Below are 21,995 nucleotides of genomic sequence, written 5' to 3'. Positions count from 1 at the left end.
TATATATATATATATATATATATATACAGCACACACAAACACGTATATATAGATACTGTCTCAAAAATATGGCACAAACCTGAATATTAACATCTGCCCTGTTACTAATAAGTAGACCAAGACACCTTGTACCAAGGTTGGAGGCTACAGCAAAATGTAGTGGAGTGAATCCTTTGTTGTTTGTCTTGTTTACATTAGCTCCATAGCTGATGAGTTCTTCCACAACCTTATCTTCACCATTATAACATGCAATATGCAGAGCAGTGTTGCCATTAGCATTTACTTCATCAATCTGTAAGAAAATAAAATATATCAATCTATAGGTTTTAAAAGTCTTGAATCTCAAATTTTGTTTGGACAAAAATCTGTATGAACAATTAAAGAGATACTGCTGCTTACCTTTTAAATTGCTTTTTACTTGCTTAAAAATCCTACCTAACTTTCCTCTATGTACTGATTAGGAGGAACACTGCCTGTCCTAAAAAAGGGTTAATGCCTTCGAGTCATTGTGTGTTAATGAAAGGAAGTTCAGTCTGACACTCTAATTTCACTCTCAAACTGCTTAGAGTAGCCTGGAACCTGCACAAAGGCCTTCACCAAAGAGGCATTTGAAAGGTAAGAAATACAGTATATTTCTTAAAATTATTTTTAGGTATGCTGCGTGAAAAGGAACACATACCAACCATATAGTGGGGGTTTCTCAAATCTTAATGCAGAAGTAGAACTACACTGTAACTACAGCTGTATTCCAATAATGATTTTTTGTACTGGGATTCACTTTAATGGTGGCCCCAAGAGCAGCACATACTTGCTTTCCTTTTTATTACCCTGCTTCTCTGTTTAGAGAGGAAACCCTTTGTTAGCTCCAAGTAGATCTAGATAGGGCTCACACAGTTCTGATAACTATCTCTCCCTGCCCTCATGTGACAACATTGCTTCCAGAGTGGCTAGTTGTTATCAGGTTGAAAATAATTAATTGCATGCTTTCCCATATCCTGGGAGCACCAAATATTAATCTTTTCTCTAGGCAGTGAATAGAGGTGAGGTTAGTAATGCGAAGCTAATCCCCCCTTTGCCTGCACAGAGAATACTGAATATTATTGGAGGAAAGCAGAGCACCTAACAAGCAAATATGTTATACATTTAGAATGATATACTGTATATAGCACACCGTGACACCATATTCAAATTATATTTTTTATGCATAGTAGAAATTAATATTACATGGACAGACAAATTAGTATAAAATCCAGAAGCCTGTCAGTGTCAGAGCCAAAAAAAACTGAAGACAGTAGACATGAGGTTCAGCTAACAAAACTAGAAAAGGTTCAATGACATTAGTTTCCAGCTGTAATATATTTAGACCATTGGCTACCTAAAGCCTTAACTATATCCACCAATTTAATTTCATTTAAGCTCTCAAGTCCTCAAATAGCTTGTGTCATAGCTGATCACATGTACAACATCATGGCAACTGCAATCCAAATAGAGGCTAAGATGGCACCTTCCTTGGCTGTATGGTATACAAAGTTGTAGTTCCACTATAAGACCAAGAAGGCTTCTGAGAATTATACACATTAGGCTCAATTCACAAAGATAACACACCAGAACAAGTATCCTTATTTTTTTTTTTTAAAGTGACAGTTATTTTAGGTGATGCCAATGAAAACGTTGTGAATTAAGGTTAATGCATGGAATGGAGGAATGATAGGGCGCAGATAACTATAATATGAAATGGGTACAGGTACTGATGATGATCACAAAAGTTTCAGAGATGAAATGAAAGCAATAACATCTAACATCTAATAACATCTAACAAAAACTCTACATGTGTATGTTCCTATCCCAATTTGTGAGTCTGTGATTTGTGCTTCATCTAGTTCACATATGTCAAATTCAAGGTCCAGGGGCCGAATCCGGCCCACCAGGCCATTTCCTAGACTTCTACTTTCAGATCTAGGTATTAAGTTATTACTAAAACCAGTAATAATCAAATGCAGAGGCAATTATGATTTTGCAGTTCAGAGACAAGCTACTGGTTGCCTGTAAAGCCACTGATGGGCATAGGATAACATAAGCTGTAAAGCTGAAATGCGTATGGTTGGCCTCCCTGGCCAACAGGGATGTGAGAAGAAAAGTTGGCAGTGGGGAGGGGGGCTGTTAACCTGCTCTCTGACCTGACATTTACCAGAATAGATGTCGTGTCCAAAACAATCATGCAGCCAGTAAAGTTTCAAAAGTCAGAAATCCTGACATACATGTTTTTTGTAGGTCAGTTGCTTAATTTATAGTAAAGTAAGAATCAGAAGGACAAGCCCCACAGCTCACAACTTTAACTACAAATTGACAGTGTAGTTCCCATACGTCGAGCTATACAGGCTTATTTAATAAAAAAAACTCACTATATGCTGGCGATGCCTGGCCTCGGAGGGGACCCTCCTGTACATTTGGTTTGCACTGCTCGCTCCTGATGCTCCTTCTTTAATGTTGTCTGGATAGAGGGGAGAAAATGCGATAATACCACTCAGCCTTAACAGTCTCCTGAATGAGACACGCACAGCTGTTATTGAAATATGACGCCTACCATGCACTGCATGAGTCGATCTGTGTATTTCCGTGATATTGAGCTGAATATACCAATGTGCATGCATAGGCTTGTGTCTCACGATGGAGTGTACTTACATGATTAATGCAGAAAGCTGCCAAACTTCTAGCGAGCTTCTATGTCAGCCTTTCTCAACTATGGTGCCTCAAGATTTTCACATTGGCATGCCTCCAATGAGAAGAGTGCTTCTGATGTGAAGGGGGGGCTGCTGATGTGCGAAAGGGAGACTTTAATGTGAAGAGGGGCTCCTAATAAGAAGGTGGTCTCTTAATGTAAATGGGAAGTCTGATGTGAAAGGGGGATTCTGATGTTAAAAAAGGGAGACTCTGATATGAAGCAGAATGTGGATCCCACATATTTTTGTGTTTTTGCTTGGGTATCCCCCTTAAAAACCATAACTGACCCCTTTTCTTGGATAAGGGACCACACGTCATTTTTATACAGTATATATGTTTTTTCAGGTTGGGGTGCCCTGAGATTTTTTTCCTTTTAAAGTGTGCCGTGACTGAAAAAAGCTTGAGAAAGGCTGTTCTATGTTATCAGAAAGGGCTGTATAAAACTGTATTACAATATAACTAGAGAGAGCTGCATTATAAAAGGGTGCAGCATACTAACAGAAATAACTATGTGATATGGGAAATATGCATGCTACAAGAGAAACTTCCCCATCATCATAACGACTGCTGTGGGACATGTGGAAAATCATCACAGCATTTAGGGACAAACTGGCAGTCAACCAGGAAACAAACCTTTCTATGTGAATTTATATCATGAATTCTTGAGATCTGAACAAGATGACAGTCACGAATATGGCTCTCTGTATATTTGACTGTGTTCATCGTACAACTCATTGTTTCTAGGTAGCATGAGGCTGATGGCTGACAGGCGACCTTGTCGCCAGATACAAATTGCAAGCGGCAGGTTCTCTAAAGAGTTTGCCTTCAGTTCCTTTGGAATCGCTCCTTCCGTAGCAGCGAGATGTCGCTCTGTCGTGGGCCCGCTTGCTGCTAAATCTTGATCACTAGTCATGGAAGCGACATCTCCCTGCCTCAGCTACAGAGCAACTTATTCGATAGGGACAAACAGGCAGCTTCTTAGTGATACTGCCATCGGCAATTTCATCAAATCATTAGTGACAGGATTTCTAGCAACACCCGTCTGACATCAGCCTAAGTAGAAGTTTTTCAGGAGCAGTTTTCATGTTTTTAGGAACACAATCACTTTTTGAATATGTAAATGAATCAAATAAGAAATTAATTTCTTTAGCATAAATAGCTTTTTGATTTGTTTTGCTTATTTTAGCTCAAACTTAATAGCTTTTCCATTTGTCTAACTCTGTAAAAGAGCAATCTCACATCCACAGATGTGCAGTGTGTGGCATTGCCTTGATAAATGAGTGCTATGGATTACTTCTCATATTGTAAGTATTAAATATATAGGCTTACTTCTGTATTAAGATTAACGAGTTGTTTAACAATGTGAACTTGCCCACTGGATGCAGCAGCATGGAGAGGAGTGTATCCTTTCTTATCCTTACACATAGCTTCAGCGCCAAAATTTATTAGTGATGTGACAACTTCAAGATGACCTGTGCACAAACAGAAAGAAGTTAAACATATGAACTTCATAAAGAGATATATTTAGATTTTAAGTTTTAGGTTCACATGATTAACATGACCCATTTCATTGCATATCTTTCTTTTTTGCAATTTGTAGCTACTGTTTCGATAATGGGGAGCACACAGGACTAATTCCTGTAAATGTTTCCACCGGAAACCAAAATCAATTACTTCTGATGATCTTTAAATGTGTCCTTATATCTATTAAACTAACAATTTTGAAATAATGGCTTTAAAGCTACCCTCAGCTTTAAAGTAGCCTGCAGAAGCTTGCTGAAAGTGCCATCTTTCAGCAGAAATTGTGGTGCATGCCTGGTTTCTCTCCTCCCCGCTGGGTGCTGCTCTGTGTCACCTCTGACACAGCACAGCGTCCAGCAGGGAGGAGAGAAACTGTCACAGGAGGCCGAGCAGTGTGGGGAGGAGAGCGATGTGAGTGGCCGGCATGCCACAGGAGGCAGGGCTGTCAGCTGTCACAGGAGGCCAAGCCGGCGGTGCGGGGGAGGAGTCAGCTGTCAAAATAGACCAAGTTATCCTCCGCACATCGCCCGCTCTGCATCCTGTGACAGCGGGTCAGGATGGAGAGCGGGTACAGGCAGTAATCAGTGATTGCTGACTGCATGTAAATATTTAAGGACAGAGTATGTTTACTGTGTCCCAAATTATGAATGAATGGGAAGTGCTATACATCACTTCCTGTTCATTCATGATTGTGGAGATAGTAAACCTACTATCTCCACAAGTTATGAATGAACAGGATTGTAACATTTAGGGATGCACCAATACCAAGTACAGATACTTTTTGAGCTCCAAGGCTAGACTAGAGAAAAATTCAAAAGTTAGGAGGCAGCTGTCTTTTTTAAGGAGCACACGGAGCTCCTGGGATTTGTACATCTCTGTTTTAATGTATGATTTTGTTTATATTAATATAAATACAGGGATGCACCGATACCATTTTTCCAAGTACAAATACTGATACTTGCCTAAGTACTTACAAGTACAAGTACTGATACATTTTTGTTTATTGTCATGTGACAGTTTTTCTAAAACAATACAGACTAATGATTTCAGGACAGTGGTGGAACACCAGAGCCAGGTCCCAGCTGCAACCGCTGCAACCCTGGTAGTTCTCATGAAAATGCCAAGTATCGGCACTGGTATCTAAAAAGTATCGGTGGATCCCTAGTAACATTATAACAGGGTCTGCAGAAAAAGAGACTGAGCACCCAGAGCCCCCAACAGTAAAGTTAAAAAACAAAAAAAATTATTTATTGTAAAAGTAAAATATAAAACGTTTAGAAAAAAAAATTTCAATAAATATTTGAAAAAAATTAAAAAAAGGTTAGAAAAAAATAATTTTCGGTCTCGGATTTGGTCTGACATTTTTTATATTTTTGGTTTCAAAAATGTATTATTGGACAATAAAGGAAAAGCAGCACATTGATAATGGCATCACTGCTGCCTCTTCCTATGGTCAAATTTCATGCATTGACCGACAACACTGCGCAGAGCAATATAACTCTGTTTGCTCACTACATTCTGTACATGAGATTATAGGAGACAAGTATCAGGACGAATTTAGGTATGTCCACTGGCTCTATTTAATAAAAAGTTTAAATATTTTTTTAATACATGCATTTCATATATTACATTTTCTATATGTCTTGAGTTCATCTTTAAAGTGCACCTGTGCCTAGACTATGGATATAAAACAATTTACATATTCTTAACAATAATATAGTTTTAAAAAAAAAATCTCACTCACCTCTCTAGCTACTTGTGCTGTGAAGTAATGAATTCTTACTTTAACTGCTAGTTTATATGAAAACACCATAGTCTGGGCACAAGTTTACGTTAACCTTTTCACTGCCACGGGTGTAAGTACTACACCCATGGCAGCTTTAGCATGTACACAGATTCCCGGCTGCTAAAGCCAGGAAATCGTTTAAATTTTTTCTCTCCACTGCCGGCTTTCTAGTAGAAGTTATTCAATTCTACAGTAATTGCAACATGTTGCCCCCTTGCGCCTCCCTCCCAGGTGCCTCTATATCAGGTGTAAGGGTGGAGAGGGGCAGGAGATGAGCAGTCCCCCCTGTTAAGAATGACAACGGAAGCGCTCAGCTGGACTGTGCAGAGGTGTCATTAATGCTCTATTAGAGCCCTGTCTCTTTAAAGAGAACCTGTAACCTGCACTATGCTTTCACATAATGGAATTGTCACCCATGTGATAGCAATGAAGGTAAACTAAAAATATGATCTGAACACAGGTGCAAGCTGTCCTAACAGGATAAGCTACAAGGATTTCTTGTGTGTACCGAAGATCAAGCTGGTCTCTTCCTGAATGTTTTTAAATGACAAGTTTGTAAAACCATGTTTTTGGGTAGCAGCCTTTTTGTTCAATAAAGGTTTATAACGGTGCTGGCCCACTTTCTGTTTATGAGTATACATATCAGTGTGGCAGCTTCTGCCTAAAATATGAATGTATAAGCATACAACAAAAGAGCACCAATATTGCACCAATATTTAAAAAACAAAGATGTTCTTACCCTTATATGCTGCCCAGTGCAGAGCTCTTCTGTCCCTTTTGTCAAAGGCATTTATATTTGCTCCTTTTGCAATGAGCAGATTGACCATCTGTAAAATTAAACATTGGGTTCTCAGGTTAAAGGATAACAACACTTTTAACAATCTGAATCCTAACCATTAACCCTCCCTATACTATCTATACTTTCCTCTACAGAGTTAAGCTCAGTCGGCAATGTGGACTGGGAGCCATGGCCTGATTTGGACTAGATGGTAACCTATCTTGCTCAGAGTCAGCCTATACTGCACATGTGTGGCCTTTTTTCTATAGGCCCTAATAGTTAAGCCCCCTAAAAATGGATCTGAGGTCTGCTTTGGGGGTATAGATAGCATTGGGGGTGAGAGGGCCCTTAAGAATTTTATTTTCAAATCTGTACTCCAGGCAAACAGCAGAATACTCAGATAAAATACATACAGGGAAGCTGCTATACCCGCCAAAGGATTTGTAACTCTGGCCTGAGATTTACACATCCTGCAAAAAAGCACAGCCAGCCTGATGAGCCGACTTTTCTCTACTGTAGTTAAGCCACACAACTAGGTCACCTCTCTGACCCCTAGCTTGTGACCTGACAATGAATGAGCAGCAGCAGAGTAATGAGGTTCTCTCTCTGCTCTCTTACACAGATTTTACACTTTATACTGCAAATACCATTAAAGAAATATACTTTTCCTCACTGAGTAACTGAAAAAAATATTTATAAGCTATCAATAAAATACTGCTTTTTACACTCTAAGTATAACTTGTGTGCCTCTCACTCCATAACTGTAAAAAGTAAGACTTAAAAAAAAAAATAACCCTACCAAGTAATGTTCTGTAACCTACGTGCTCTCCTCGCTCTATTGCCCAACTTTGCTCTCTTCTAAAAATACATTGGGGGGAATTTATCAAAACTGGAGCAGGATAATCTGGAGCAGTTGCCCATTGCAACCAATCAGCTTCTCTCTTCAGTTTGTTAAGATTTGAAAATGAAAGAGAGAAGTGCACAGCTGCTCCAGGATTTTGTCTGCTCCAGTTTTGATGAATTCCCCTCATTATCTTTGGTCTCGACTTGTAAATTGGAGGCTGACCAACAAATGACTTCCAATAAGAACCCAGTACATGTACATATTGGGGATCATTTACTAAAGGAGGAGAGACTAAACACACAAGTGAATATTATCTTAGCTAAGTAAATGTGAAGCTGTGCTCACTTCAACCATCCAATCATGTGCAAGCAAAAATCGTATTTTTGCTAACTGAACAGCCTCTAACCTCTACTCCTTTAGTAAGCTGACCATAATATATATGATAATTGACCTGATGCCACTGAAGTGACTGGGCCACTGCAATATGAGAAAGTATCTTTTTTTTTTTTTTGCTGTAAGAACATTGCCGATAAAGATAGTAACATGTAACCGATCAGTTAACTAAAACATGGTTTTAGGATGAGTGTTATCTGCATAACATAACCTGAGCATTCCATAATGTAGGGTTAAGTACAACGCAGCTAAGGCGTACCTTGCCTATGGAACACTCACATGGAAAAGCAGATAAGAAATTCAGTTTAAAGGAGAACTATGAGGTGAGTGCTTTTCACTCACCTCATAGTTCTAGCCGACTTGTGACAATGAGACTGTCACAGGTCGGCTCAGTAGATCGGGAGGTGAGCAAACACATACCGGCGTTCGCTCACCTCTCGATCCTGTCACGGCTCTCTGCCGTGACAGGGGAGGAGCTGGATTCCCCCCTCCGATCCGCGCTGACTGGCGGAACGGACGGAGGAGGGGGCGGGTACAGCTGGCTCTGCCTCTAGATAGGCAGAGCCAGCTGTCAGTCACGCAGCTGGGCGGTTCCCGGCATAATTGTCGGGATCCGCTTCAGCTGCGGCATCTCAGTATACCGCGAGCTACAGCTCGCGATATACTGAGCCTAGAGTGACGGGAGGATGCTAGTTTGTGTCCTCCCGTTACCCTAAGGAGAACTATGGGGAAAAGCCTTAACCCCATAGTTCTCCTTTAAAGCTGAATTCTGGTTTAGGCAAATATTGTCTAAATATAAGAGACATGTATTCATATTTGAATCTTGGAATGCCCTGTGTATTTCTTCCAGATCTGTGCAACAATCTATTATGTAACTTTGCCTCTGTGCAGGAGCTTCCCCCCAAAAGGACGGCTGCTCTCTCTCCTTGAGCAGGGTGACTGGTCTTTTCTTCACCCCCTTTTAGTTTCTGAAGGCAGCCTGTACCGGGTGGGGCTTGCTGGGCCCATCCCACAGCTCTGCTCTGCTCTGCTCTGTACTGGCTAAGTGGCTATGTACAGCACAGTGATAATGTCAATACTTCGTTTTCATGGTAATATCTGTGCTTGCAAGGGCACTTGCTGCACACAAAGCACATTTATATCCTTGGTGGCTATTGAAGAATATATTTTAATGAAAGATTTTTTTTCCAGCTTTTTAGCAGAACTCCATTAAAATGGTATGTACACACATTTACAATATTTCTCCTGTTCTAGCAATCAGCCTGTTCAAGAAAGGAAGAACTGGTGCATAGTTCCAGGTTTAACTGGCCCATAGTTTTATCTTTTGAGTATCTATGGCAACAGGCAGAATGTGTATGGGGCAACAGTATCTTGAGTAGTGTACAGCGAAAAACTTTTCAACCAAGAGCTCCTTGAGACAGAGGATAGCAGTTGAAGGCACTGAAGTCAAGAAAGTCTAGTTCCTAGTAACAATGGTAAACTAGCTTTAGATGAGATGCCCACTTTTAGGCAGAACTTTTACTTTTAAGGGAGCATTTACAACAGCAAGGCAAGCTAAATGCATGGCCGCTAGTGCAGAGGTGTATCTACAAAAAATTGTGTGACTGTCCTCCCGTCCAGCTGCTGGCAACCAGTGACATCTCTGTTTGCCAGGAGCTGGATGGTGCACCGGCCGGAGCGTCCCAGGTTTCTATGAGCTGGGCAGGGAGGGCCATACACATCTCCTCACCCAGCTCTTAGCAACCTGGGACTCTCTGGCCGGCATCCCACCCAGCTCCTGTCGACCAGTGATGTCCAGCCCACATATACTGTACATCTCCCCGCCCCCTCTGGCAGCTGAGAGGTGACAGGGAGCTGTGTATGGGCAGGAGCGGAACTACCGCCATAGCGACCCATGCGGGCGCTATGGGGCCCGCGTCAGAAGGGGGCCCGGTCAGGAGCAGGAGGGAGATTTAGGGGTCCTTAATTTCCGTGCGGCCGCAAGTCAAACACTGCACCGCCGCACGGAACCTAAGGACACTCACCTGCAATCCTCTCCCCTGTCACAGTGCAGAGCGGGGGAGGGCGGAGTTATCTCCTGCCTGTGTTTGTCTGGAGAAGCAGCGGAGTAGGTGTGTGATCTTCACTGCTGCTGGGGCTGCTGACAGGTAAGGGGGGTCGAGGGGGACAGGGACTGAAGACTCTGGGGGAGCAGGGACTGAAGTCTCTATTCTCCTTAGACCCATAGAGCTGCAGGAGCCAGTAACACTGGCCAGGCTAATTTATACGCTAATTACGCGATTTGCATATTCATGAGCCGTGGTATTCATATGCAAATCCCGCCGTGCCTCATTAATATGCAAATCGCCCTTCCCATTCCAAGGCCACTGAATGAGGGGGTGGGACAGGGGGGAGTCAGGTCCTAAAGTTGCAGAATAGAGAAAGCAGAGTTTCGGCTTTGTCCACACCATATACAGTGCGTTCCAGTGCGGCTAGCTGCTGGAATGCACTGTATAGCATAGTAAACTCCCCTGTCCGTGCTGGGGCGGGAAGGGGTGTGGTAGTGCATTGAAGTCAATGGCACCGATGCCACACCCCCTGCCCGCAGTGCCACATTAGTGCCTGTATTGCGGTCCAGTGCGATCGGAAAAAATGGTGCATGCACCAGAACACAGGGGGGAGTTTACTATGCCATACAGTGCGTTCCAGCAGCTAAACGCACTGGAACACATTGTATATGGTGTGAACAAGCCCTTAGAATTGGCCGGTGGAAGAGAGGTGAGATGCTGTGCATCCACACTGCCCACTCTGTGTACCCGCCCACTGTCACCCTCTCTGTGCACCCACCTACGCTTCCACCCACTCTGTGCACCCACCCACACTCCCACCTACTCTGTGCACCCACTCACACTGCCACCCACTCTGTGTACCCGCCCACACTGTCACCCACTCTGTGTACCCACCCACACTGTCACCCACTCTGTGTACCCGCCCACACTGTCACTCACACTGTCACCCTCTCTGTGTACCCGCCCACACTGTCACCCACTCTGTGTACCCACCCACACTGCCACCCACTCTGCACCCACCCACACTGCCAACCACTCTGTGTACCCGCCCACACTGTCACCCACTCTGTGTACCCGCCCACACTGTCACCCACTCTGTGTACCCGCCCACACTGTCACCCACTCTGTGCCCCCCCACACTGCCACCCACTCTGTGTACCCGCCCACACTGTCACTCTCTCTGTGCACCCACCCACACTGCCACCCACTCTGTGCACCCGCCCACTCTGTGTACCCGCCCACACTGTCACCCTCTCTGTGCACCCACCCACGCTGCCACCCTCGCTGCTACCCACTCTGTGCACCCACCTACACTTCCACCTACACTTCCACCCACACTTCCACCCACATCGCCACACTTTGTGCATTCACCCATAATGCCCATCAATTCTGTGCACCCACACCTCCCATCCACTCTGCATCCACACTGCTTATACTGTGCACCCACACCGCCAACACTGCACCCACTTTGTAACCTCACTTTTTCCAGCTTCACTGGTGCAACAGTTTTTTTAGTTGTATTTTGCACTGTGTAATCCTTCTGAGGTGTGGCAGTGTAATTATAACTTTAAACAACATTGTAGACATGTGCACCAAACAAAAAATTCATTTAGTTTCGTTTTGAAACAACAACAAAAATTCGTTTAGTTTAGTTTAGTTTTGAAACAAAAAAAAATGTGTTTAGTTTAGTTTTGTTTTTCGGGTCCGAAATTAAATTAGTTTCGGACGAAATTCGTTATTGTAAAAAAAAACAAAAAAAACTTTATTCCTTAACCTGCCCTGGATTAGAACCTGCGACCTTATCAATGGCAATCCTGTCCTCTAACCACTACACTATTACCTCTGTACTTTTAACCATAGAAGCATTTGATATATATGAATGCAATATGTAGCATTTAACAGCTGAGAATGTCAAATGGGCGGAGCGCGCCATGACGTCAGTTTTCGTCGGGTTCGGGTGGTCGTCTGCGGCGAGACTTTTTTTATTTCGGCAGGGGTCCTGCATCCTGATTGACTCTGGATTACATCGATGGAGCAATTTTTTGTAAAAAAATGTATTAAAGGAATAGTCAAAAATTAACTGTTTGGTTTTTTTTTTCAATTAAAGGATTTTATCAAAAGTCTGGACTTTTTACTAACTATTTGATTTAACCCTTTAGTGAATGGGTAGGGGTACAGGGGTACATGTACCCCTTACTCATTCACATGGGGGGGGACGGCATCTGGGTGCCCCCTTATTTAAAGGGGTACCCCAATGCAAATAAGCCCCCTTTCACAGGGCCCCCTCAAGGGTCTGTTAGGACTGTTAGGGGGGACCCCACGTTTTTCCCCCCATTTTTTGGGGCTGGGGTTCCCCTTTAAAATTCCTACCAGACCTTAAGGGTCTGGTATGGATTTTTGGGGGAACCCCACGCATTTTTGTGTTATAAGAGGGGGGGGGGGGTCCCTCCTAACATTCCTACCAGACCTAAAGGGTCTGGTATGAATTGGAGGGAAACCTCACGCTTTTTTTTTTCATTTTCTGCAGACTGTAAAAAAAAAAAGTAATTTTGCTGTCCAATAACGAATTTCGTTGCAGCAAAATGACATTAGGAAAAAAAAATGACATTTGTCTGCAGAAGATGAAAAAAAAAAAAAGCCTGATGTTCACCCCCAATTCATACCAGAGCCTTTAGGTCTGGTAGGAATGTTAGGAGAATGCCAATTTAAAAGCAAAGAAAAAAAAAATCTTTATCCTTTACTCTCCTTGCCCTGGATTAGAACCTGCGACCTTGACAATGGCAAGCCAGGACTCTAACCACTACACTATTATCATAGAAAGGTTGTAGAGGGAAAATGTTGTCATTTTTTTTTTCCTCATGTCGTTTTGCTGCAACGAAATTCGTCCAATAACAAATTTCGGGAAATCGGGAATTTCAGATTCGTTTGCATTCGTCTTAGCTTTAATTCGGAATTCGGATGCATCCGAATCTCCGAATTTCCGAAAATTCGTCCAAAATGAATTTCGGAATGAACCGAATCGCACATGTCTATAACATTGCCACAGCAATGAAGCCGGGGAAAGTTGGCCTCTACAAATTTTTGCTATGGGGCCCTGTGATTTCTAGTTACGCCACTGTGTATGGGCCTTACACATCTCCCCGCCCAGCTCTTAGCAACCTGGAACGCTCTGGCTGGCGTCTCACCCAGCTCCTAGCAAACAAGGAAATTTGCCTTGTCTTTGCATTGGAATTCCTCAGCACACCCCCAACGCATCTGTTGTGAATAGACCCTGACATGTTAAACTGTTGAAGCAAACAGATGAATTTTATCGCGGCACACTGTAATATAACATGTAATGGAAAAATGTGCAATAAGAAAAATCTGCCAAATAGAGCCCTTGGCCTAGGATTGACCATAAAAGCAAAAAAAAAAGTTATGCATCCCTAAAATACTAGTATGCTGTAGTTACTAAAGGGTACAACATCTCTGCTAAAGAGGTCAATGATTCTTTTTTACTTTTTCTGAATCATGTTTTTTCTGCTTACAAAGAATTTCTGTTTAGAAAGAAATAAGAAGAAAAATAAATCTCACATAGGTATCCTAGACACCAACCTCTATATGACCATTGAGAGCAGCATGGTGCAAGGCTGTGCGACCTCCTCGTTCAGAAACATTGACACTGGTCAGCATTGGAATGATCATTTCTGCACACTTCATTGATTTATTCGCAGCAGCGACATGTAACGGTGTTTGCCAGTTTTTATCTCTAGCGTTGACATCAGCAGAATGTTTTATCAGTATCTGCACTGCTTCCTAAAATATAGAAAATTAATAATTTTTATTTGCAACAATATATCTATATGGAGAAATAGTACTGTACAGAACCCTAAAGAATGCAGATCCCTGCACTGAGCCCACTTTGTTCCTGTGTGCATACTTTCATGATGATGTTATATGAAAGCATCGGGGATTAGCAGACATGCAAAAGTTTCCATAGATGATCAGACTGAAGGATTCCCTTGTTTATTATGGCGATGCACAAAACAGAAGTATATTCAAAAATGGGAAAAGACAATTGTCTGTCACTGCAATCACATGATCAGGAGCCCATCCCTGGTTCGCATGGTTAAGTATCTTTTAAAGGGCCATGGCAAGGGGTTAAACTCAGTACGAAAAACAAGAGAAATTGTACTGGACAGTGTTCATGCATTCAGAATAATAAAAAGGGCACTGAGAATTACACCCAGCATGCAGAGCAAGTGAAGTGATACTGGGCAGCATCCATACAAACAAAAAATAAGAACAGATACTGAAAAATATGCCCTGCATATATAGAACGTGACCTGATACTGTGAGGTGTCCATGCAAATAGAATAAGAACAGATACTAAGAGATATACCCTATATTTCATCAGCAATAGGTTGGACTTGATGGACTTATGTCTTTATTCAACCTCAAATACTATGTAACTATGTAACGCTGCATACAAAGAGAGTGAAGTAATGCTGTGCAGCATCCATTCATAAAGAAAAGGAACAGATACTAAGAATTATACCAACACACAGAACAAGTGAAGCGATACTGTGTAGTGTCCATCCTTTGCAGAAGACGTGTATCCAAACCTCTGTCATTGTCCTTAGTGGTGAGACAAGTTGTTTTACATGCTAGTTTGTGAGTGTGCCATGATGCCTTTCTACTGTTCTACATTCATAAAGAATAGGCGCAGATACTGAGAATTATACCCTGCATACAAAATAAGTAAAGACATACAGTGCAGCATTCATTCATAAAGAATAGAAACAGATACTAAGAATTATTTCCAGCTTACAAAACAAGAGAAGTGGTACTGTGCAGGGCCCATACAAACAAAATAAAAACAGATACTAAGAATTAAACCCTGCATACAAAATGAGTGAAGTGGTACTGTGCAGAGTCCATTCATACAGAATAAGAAGAGATACTATGAATTATATCCTGTATACAAAAAGAGTGAAATGATGCTGTACAGGATCCATATACAGGAACAAATATTACGAATTATATCCAGAGACGGATTAAGAGCATCATCAGCCTGGTGCTGTCGGTCGGTTGGACAGGAAGCAGCAGAGGCGGCTCTCCTATTAGCAGATTTCAGGGAGAAAATGCCTCTCTCGCGGGCGTCAGGGAGCCGCTATCTAATAGAGGGAGACTCCCTGAACATCAGGGAGACTTGAGATCCCTGTATTAGGTGGATGCTCGCTCCTCGCTGGGGCCCCCTAATATGCCTGATTAGAGAGCTGCCAGCACCTCTGCCTGATTGTGTTCAACCAGGCCAGCCTGGATTGCCATCGAGCATATTCAGGCGATCCAGGCTGGCCGGGCCTATTTTCAGCGATGGGCCTGGAGATGGCGCTCCAGTAGCCCCTATGTTAATCCGGCCCTAATTATACCACCATACAGTACAAGAGAAGTGGTACGGAGAAGGGGTATGGAGGACCAGAGCTACGAGACGAGGCTACTAAATTTAAACATGTTCACATTAGAGGTGAGGAGATTAAGGGGGGATATGATTTCCATGTACAAAATGTTTAATGGTGGTAGCAACATTAGCGATAACCTGTTTAAAATTAACTCCGTTACAAAAACTAGAGGCCATCACCTAAAATTGATGGAAAAAAAATTCCAGCACAAGGGGCGAAGGGGGTTCTTCACAGTAAGATCAGTTAGGGTCTGGAACTCACTGCCACAGGCGGTGATATCAGCAAATAATGTGGAATTGTTCAAGAAACTTTTGGACGATTTCTTAAGGGACCGTAATATACAGGGGTACGGGTACTCCTAGAATGAGATCCTAATAGGTTGGACTTGATGGACTAATGTCTTTATTCAACGTAAAATACTATGTAATTACTATGTACTGTGCAATGGCAGCACATATGCATAAGAACCAATGTTCAGAAGTACAATCATCATACAGAAATAGATAACCATGGTCCTGTCTAGGGTCCATGTATGCCGAATAAGGAGGTACTAAGAATTACATACAGCATACAGAATGGAAAGTGCAGTGTTAAACAAATGTTCCTTAGATGCTAGATGGAAAAAGCTCTGATCCCGCTACTGAATCTAGAAACGTAACGGCTCAGGAGTGATTTATAATTTATCCTGCATTCCTTTTCACTGCCCTAGTTTCCTTGCTGTTCAAGTTTCATTCAACAACAAGGGCAGTGTGTAAAGAACTCGGGAATAAAACCTGTAAATCACTTCTGCTGTGGAACAAGCAGTGTTCCTAGTGCACTCTAGTGGTGGTTCAGCCCTTCCATGGACAAAGAGAAGAATCCTCCCTATTTCTGCTGGATTAGTAATTTCCATATCTATGCCAGAGAACGTCACAGGGCATCATCTATGCTTCTCTGACAAAACTAACAGGAGGAACCTGCACAACAAACAAAGAGGTGAAGAATGTAACACCTATCTGGTGCCCTAAAACTTGGCAATGCAGAGTAGTTACATAGTTACATAGTATTTGGGGTTGAATAAAGACATACGTCCATCAAGTCCAACCCATATAGGTCCACGCATCATCTCATTCTTAGGAATACTTGTATCCCTGAATATTACGGTCCCTCAGGAAATCGTCCAAAAGTTTCTTGAACAATTCTACACTCTTAGCTGAAATCACTGCCGGAGGCAGTGAGTTCCAGACCCTAACCGCTCTTACTGTGAAGAACCCCCTTCGCCCCTTGTGCTTGAATTTTTTTTCCACCAACTTTAGGTGGTGGCCTCTAGTCTTTGTAATGGAGTTAATCTTAAAGAGTTTGTTGCAAATGTTGCAGTCACCATTGAACATGGGGGACTACAAATCCCAGCAATACATTTATACAGCAATGCAGAACAGTATATGAATTGGACTCTGGGCTTAGTTGCGCGCTGGACTCTGGGCTCAGTTGCGCGCCGGATTCTGGGCTTAGTTGCGCGCCGAACTCTGGGCTTAGTTACGAGGCGGACTCTGGGCTTAGTTGCGCGCCGGACTCTGGGCTTAGTTGCGCGCCGGATTCTGGGGTTAGTTACGAGCCTGACTCTGGGGTTAGCTACGAGCCGGACTCTGGGGTTAGTTACCCGCTGGACACAGGACCCACCTGAGACCCCACCTGAAGTGACCCTGCAGAGCACACCATACATGCTGCACAGCCCATCTGAGACTCTCTATGGTGGGCTCCGCAGGGGTCTCAGGTGGGCTAGTTGGGGCTGCATCTCCCTCCCAGCTCCTCTTACCTGCTCCTGGCCTTCTCTGCCGCCAGACTGGCCGGAAGTGACGTGATCCCCCGCTACCTCCGGGCACTCGTCTGCGTCGCTGTCAGACTAGTATAGTGATGGCGAATGTTTTTGAACCCGAGTGCCCAAACTGCGACACAAAATCAATATATTTATCTCAAAGTGCCAACTCTGAAAATAACTTTAGTATTGCGTTGCAGTTCGGGCGCTGGGGTTTAAAAAATGTTCACCATCATCCCTGCCTCAGACAAAATAGGGAAACACACACATTCAAATATTTATACACTCATTAACTACTTGCTGCCCGGAGCAATTTCTTACAGTTGCACACACATGATAAAGTCTGAATTTTTGGGTAGAAAACAGCTTCGGACCCCCAAACAATGATATATTTTCTGAAAGCCGAGGTCCTGTAAAATAAAAAGATACTAGTTGCAATTTTTTATGTTGCACGGTATTTGCGCAAATGTTTATCAAACCAGTATTTTTAGGATAAAGTACACTAAAATTAAATTTAGTGCACAGAATCAGAATATAATGGCTAATTTGTTGGTACAATATAAAAGACGGGGTCACGCCGGGCAAATAGATACCAAACATGTCAAGCATCCATGAAACCGCCAAAAACTACAATAACCAACATTTTCCATAAGCAACACATTAAATGCTTTTACGGCTCATCAGTTTAGTGCTATCAGTGATTGATGGGCCGAGAATTATTGCTCTCACTCCGACGGTCGCGACGATACATAACATGTGTGGCGTAATTTTTGTTTTTGCATGTAGGGGCATCCGACGCGAGTTTGTGTTGTATGTGCGTGCACGTGGGGAAAGGGTAAACTTAAAAAAATGTTTTTTAGTATTTACATTTTTTTTATGTTACTTTAATTTTTACCTTTTTTCTACACTCAGCTTTATTGCTATCACATAGCGGGCTAAAAAGCCCCTTATGTAATAGCACATATGTGACAGGTCCTCTTCATGGAGACGTCAGGGGTTTTTCATACCCTTAATGTCACCTCGGGACCCCAAAAAGCTGATGAAGCAGAGATCTGCTTCACCAGCTTCTTCTTCTGGCTCTAAGGGGTTGCCCACACCACTTGCAGTGCGTCCCGGCCCCATTCCGGCTGGAATGCACTGCATCACATTGCGGCCGGCTCAATTTTTGCCGGGTAGGAGGGGGAGTGGCGGGCCATTGAAGTGAATGGCACCATAGCCACGCCCTCCGGCCACAATGCGATCGCCCACACGGGATCGCTGGGCACATTGTGCCTGCGTCCCGATGCGGTCAAAATAGTGCTTGCAGCATTTTGACCGGAACGCACTGCAGGCAGAATGTGCCCTGCGATCCTGTGCAGGCAATCAAATTGCGGCCGGAGGACGTGGCTACGGCGCCATTCACTTCAATGGCCCGCCACGCCCCCTCCTGCCCGGCACAAAAGTGAGCTGGCTGCAATGCGATGCAGTGCGTTCCGGCCAGAACGCACTCTAAGTGGTCTGAACCGGCAGCCATGGAGGAGGGGGGCACAGCTCCACACCGTACAAGCGATTCAGCGCCTGTACAGACGCCGGATCGCTGGTATATAAAGAGCAATCGTCAGCTGTTTAACACGGTACAAGAACATGGCTTCAGGAGCAGCCATGTTCTTGGTATAACCACTTCCAGCGGATGACGCACAATTACGTGAACCCGCGGCAAGTGGTTAAAAAAAAACAAGCAAAAAAAAAAACACATGTGTAATGAAACACGCACATATCACACACACTCATTAAAAAACACACACATAGCTTCATTAAAAAAAAAAATCACACACATTCATTAAAACACACACAATGATATGTGGGCGCTTGCCAGGTTTAAAGATGGCCGCCGCTACTCGCAGCGGCCATCTTTAAAAACAAATGTACAGTGGAGAGACCCCCTGGGTGCTGCGGGGGGCCCGGCCACATCCTGGCATGTCACTTGAATGGCCGATACTCATGTAAGGTGCCCGGGCCGGGCCCCTAAGGCTGGCCGGGCCCCTTACAATCAATATCGACCATACCCCGCTGACGGCGACCCTGGAAGGGTTAAAGCGTGGGCACATTTCTTCCTACAAGTTGAACGAAAAACATATAACAGTGTATGGCCAGCTTTATGGTAAAAAAAAAACTGGGTTTAACCAATCATTTTTGGCATATAAATTGATAATAATCTGCATAACGGGGGGCATAGCAGGGGTGTATCCATTGCCTAAATAAATTGTGCTAGAAGGTGTCCCTGTTTCTCATCTCAGATAGTCGGGAGGCAGCATTATCAGCATTGAGGGAAGCAGGCTGAGCACATTCACTTTTTTTGCCCCACCAAGTTTCCTAGCACTTTCCTAGTTGTGCACAGGTTGATAGGGGATATAAACATACCACCTGTTCCGGGTCTGACATGGGGTATCTCCAAGCTAGATGTGCCTAAGACAGCTACTAAAAGATCTACCTCCTTGTGAAGGTGGATAAGCGTGTCAAGTGTGATGCTCATAGGAAATAGGTAAGGGCAGGACAGATCTGTATATGAACACATATAATAGTAAACTAAACATAGCATTAAAGGAAAAACAGTATAATACCGTGATTATTAGAAAAATGGCAAATAAGTAAAAATTGCCACCACTTTCTAAAATAAAAAATATACTGAACTCCAGGACAATCAAAAAATTGTCTAAATAAAAGAGGCATGTGTATTTTTACTTGAGTGTGCTTTGTGTATTTCTTCCAGATCTGTGCAGCATTCCAGTGTAAAACATTGCTTCTGTGCAGGAGCTTCCTGTAATAAAGACCAGTCACTGCTGCTTCCTTTCCTTGTGCAGGGTGACTGGTCCTGTATCCGCCCCTCCCTGTGGTTTTCTGCAGACACCCTGTAGTAGGTAGGCCTGTTGGGTCTATTCCACAACTCTGTGTTCTGCACAGCATGATGAAGTCACAGTGATGATGTTACCACTACATTTATATGGTAATATCAGGATTTGTAAAGGTGTTTGCTGCACAAAAAGTGGGTTTATTTCTTCTATGGCTATTGAGGAATATATTTAAATAAATTTTATTGTGCCTGGAGTTCAGCTTTGAGATATATATATATTTCTTACATGACAAGGTGAAAGCAAGCACAGAATCACATACAAAAGGTTAATGGTTTGACATTAGTGTTTTGTGACTGCGACACATAATATTACATCTGCTAAGTACTGCAGTATCACACTAACCTCACTTCCTGAAGCAACAGCACGATGAAGAGGCGTCAACCACATGTTATCCTTAGCATTAACACGAGCTCCTTTGGTAAATGAAAAGAGAAACACATTTTATTTCACATACTTATTCAGCACAGTGAGGTTTTCAAGTAAATGAGTGCTTTGTCTACAAAGGGGGCTTCTCTGACTGCTTACACTCACCTTTCTTTACTCCCCTGCTAGTCTGGTCATCAACAGGAGTGAAGTGAATAAGTCCTATGTTAGCCTAAAGGGTTAGTTCACATTTTCACAAAAATCTCACAACACTCTGCTCAGTCCCCCCATGCCCCCATAGTCTGTCCCCAATGATGCAATGATGACCATCGCCCGCCATGCCATCCTGGTGTAACATTCAAGAACATGAAAACGTCACTACACAGCCCCGTAGACTGTATAGCAACATAAATGCTTGCAGTGGGGAAGGGTCATTGGTTAGCGTGGCCAAGTGACCATGCTAACTAGCCACTGACCATGCTGATAATGACAATCTCTTATGAGCCTTTTGAGATTCTCATTGGTCAGCAGGGCCCAGGGAGGCGAGGAAGGTGTTAGTGTGAGTTAGTTCACTTAAACTTTTTGTGAAAAAGTGAACTGACCCTTTAAAGTCGCTCTGAATGGAGCTTACACAGAACTAAGGATTTGTTCCTGTTCCTGTGTAACTGCATCATGAGAGGAAGGGGAGAAAGTCTAGAACTCCACATACCCTCTAGTACTTAGTATTTCAATTCACTTCAGATGGCCAACAGATTGGCAGAGGAGTGAAGAACAAGTAAGTATATGCAGTGTGAACTTAGGGGTGTGCCCTTTAATGCTTTCCTGGCCAGCGCAAAAAAAGAATATAAATCAACATTATTGGTAAATTATAGGCACGTGTGTTCTCTGTGGGTACTTTTGCCTTCAAATCAGTTGCTTTGATTCTAAAGAGGACCCTTTCTCAGTCAATATTTATTCTCAACCTTTCCTTTTGCTAAATTCGGCCCTGTGACAATGAACTGTAAAAAATGCCAGAGCTTCTATTGGCCAACAACACGGCTCGCTCCGCCCATTTGACATTCTCAGCCGTCAAATACTACATAGCATTCGGAAACTCCCGAGTGCTATTCGTGAGTTTCCGAATGCTATTCGGGTCTGTGAGCCGAGGTGTCATAATGCTTTTCAGATGACACCTCGGCTCACAGACCCCAATACCATAGCCGAGGTGTCATAATGCTTTTCAGATGACACCTCGGCTCACAGACCCCAATAGCATAGCCGAGGTGTCATAATGCTTTTCAGATGACACCTCGGCTCACAGACCCCAATAGCATAGCCGAGGTGTCATAATGCTTTTCAGATGACACCTCGGCTCACAGACCCCAATAGCATAGCCGAGGAGTCATCATGATTTTCAGATGAAACCACGTCTCCC

At 43.2% G+C, this 21,995-nt stretch overlaps 1 protein-coding gene across 1 annotated transcript in view; it reads right to left on the bottom strand.

Annotated features, from left to right (window-relative positions):
- LOC108804424 (serine/threonine-protein phosphatase 6 regulatory ankyrin repeat subunit B-like) overlaps positions 1-21,995 on the bottom strand; it is a 102,781-nt gene that overhangs the window by 53,580 nt on the left and 27,206 nt on the right. Inside the window, exons 4-8 of the mRNA XM_018576142.1 lie at positions 20,561-20,631; positions 13,686-13,886; positions 6,768-6,855; positions 4,051-4,193; positions 80-292 (exon numbers count right to left, since the gene is read on the bottom strand). Coding sequence (XP_018431644.1) covers positions 80-292; positions 4,051-4,193; positions 6,768-6,855; positions 13,686-13,886; positions 20,561-20,631 — 716 coding nt within the window. The remainder of the gene's footprint in view (positions 1-79; positions 293-4,050; positions 4,194-6,767; positions 6,856-13,685; positions 13,887-20,560; positions 20,632-21,995) is intronic.

This window comes from Nanorana parkeri, unplaced genomic scaffold (assembly GCF_000935625.1).
Source record: "Nanorana parkeri isolate BGI_ZX_2015 unplaced genomic scaffold, ASM93562v1 scaffold57, whole genome shotgun sequence".
NCBI classification, from domain to species: domain Eukaryota; kingdom Metazoa; phylum Chordata; class Amphibia; order Anura; family Dicroglossidae; genus Nanorana; species Nanorana parkeri.
This window is presented reverse-complemented; position numbering and strand designations above follow the sequence as displayed.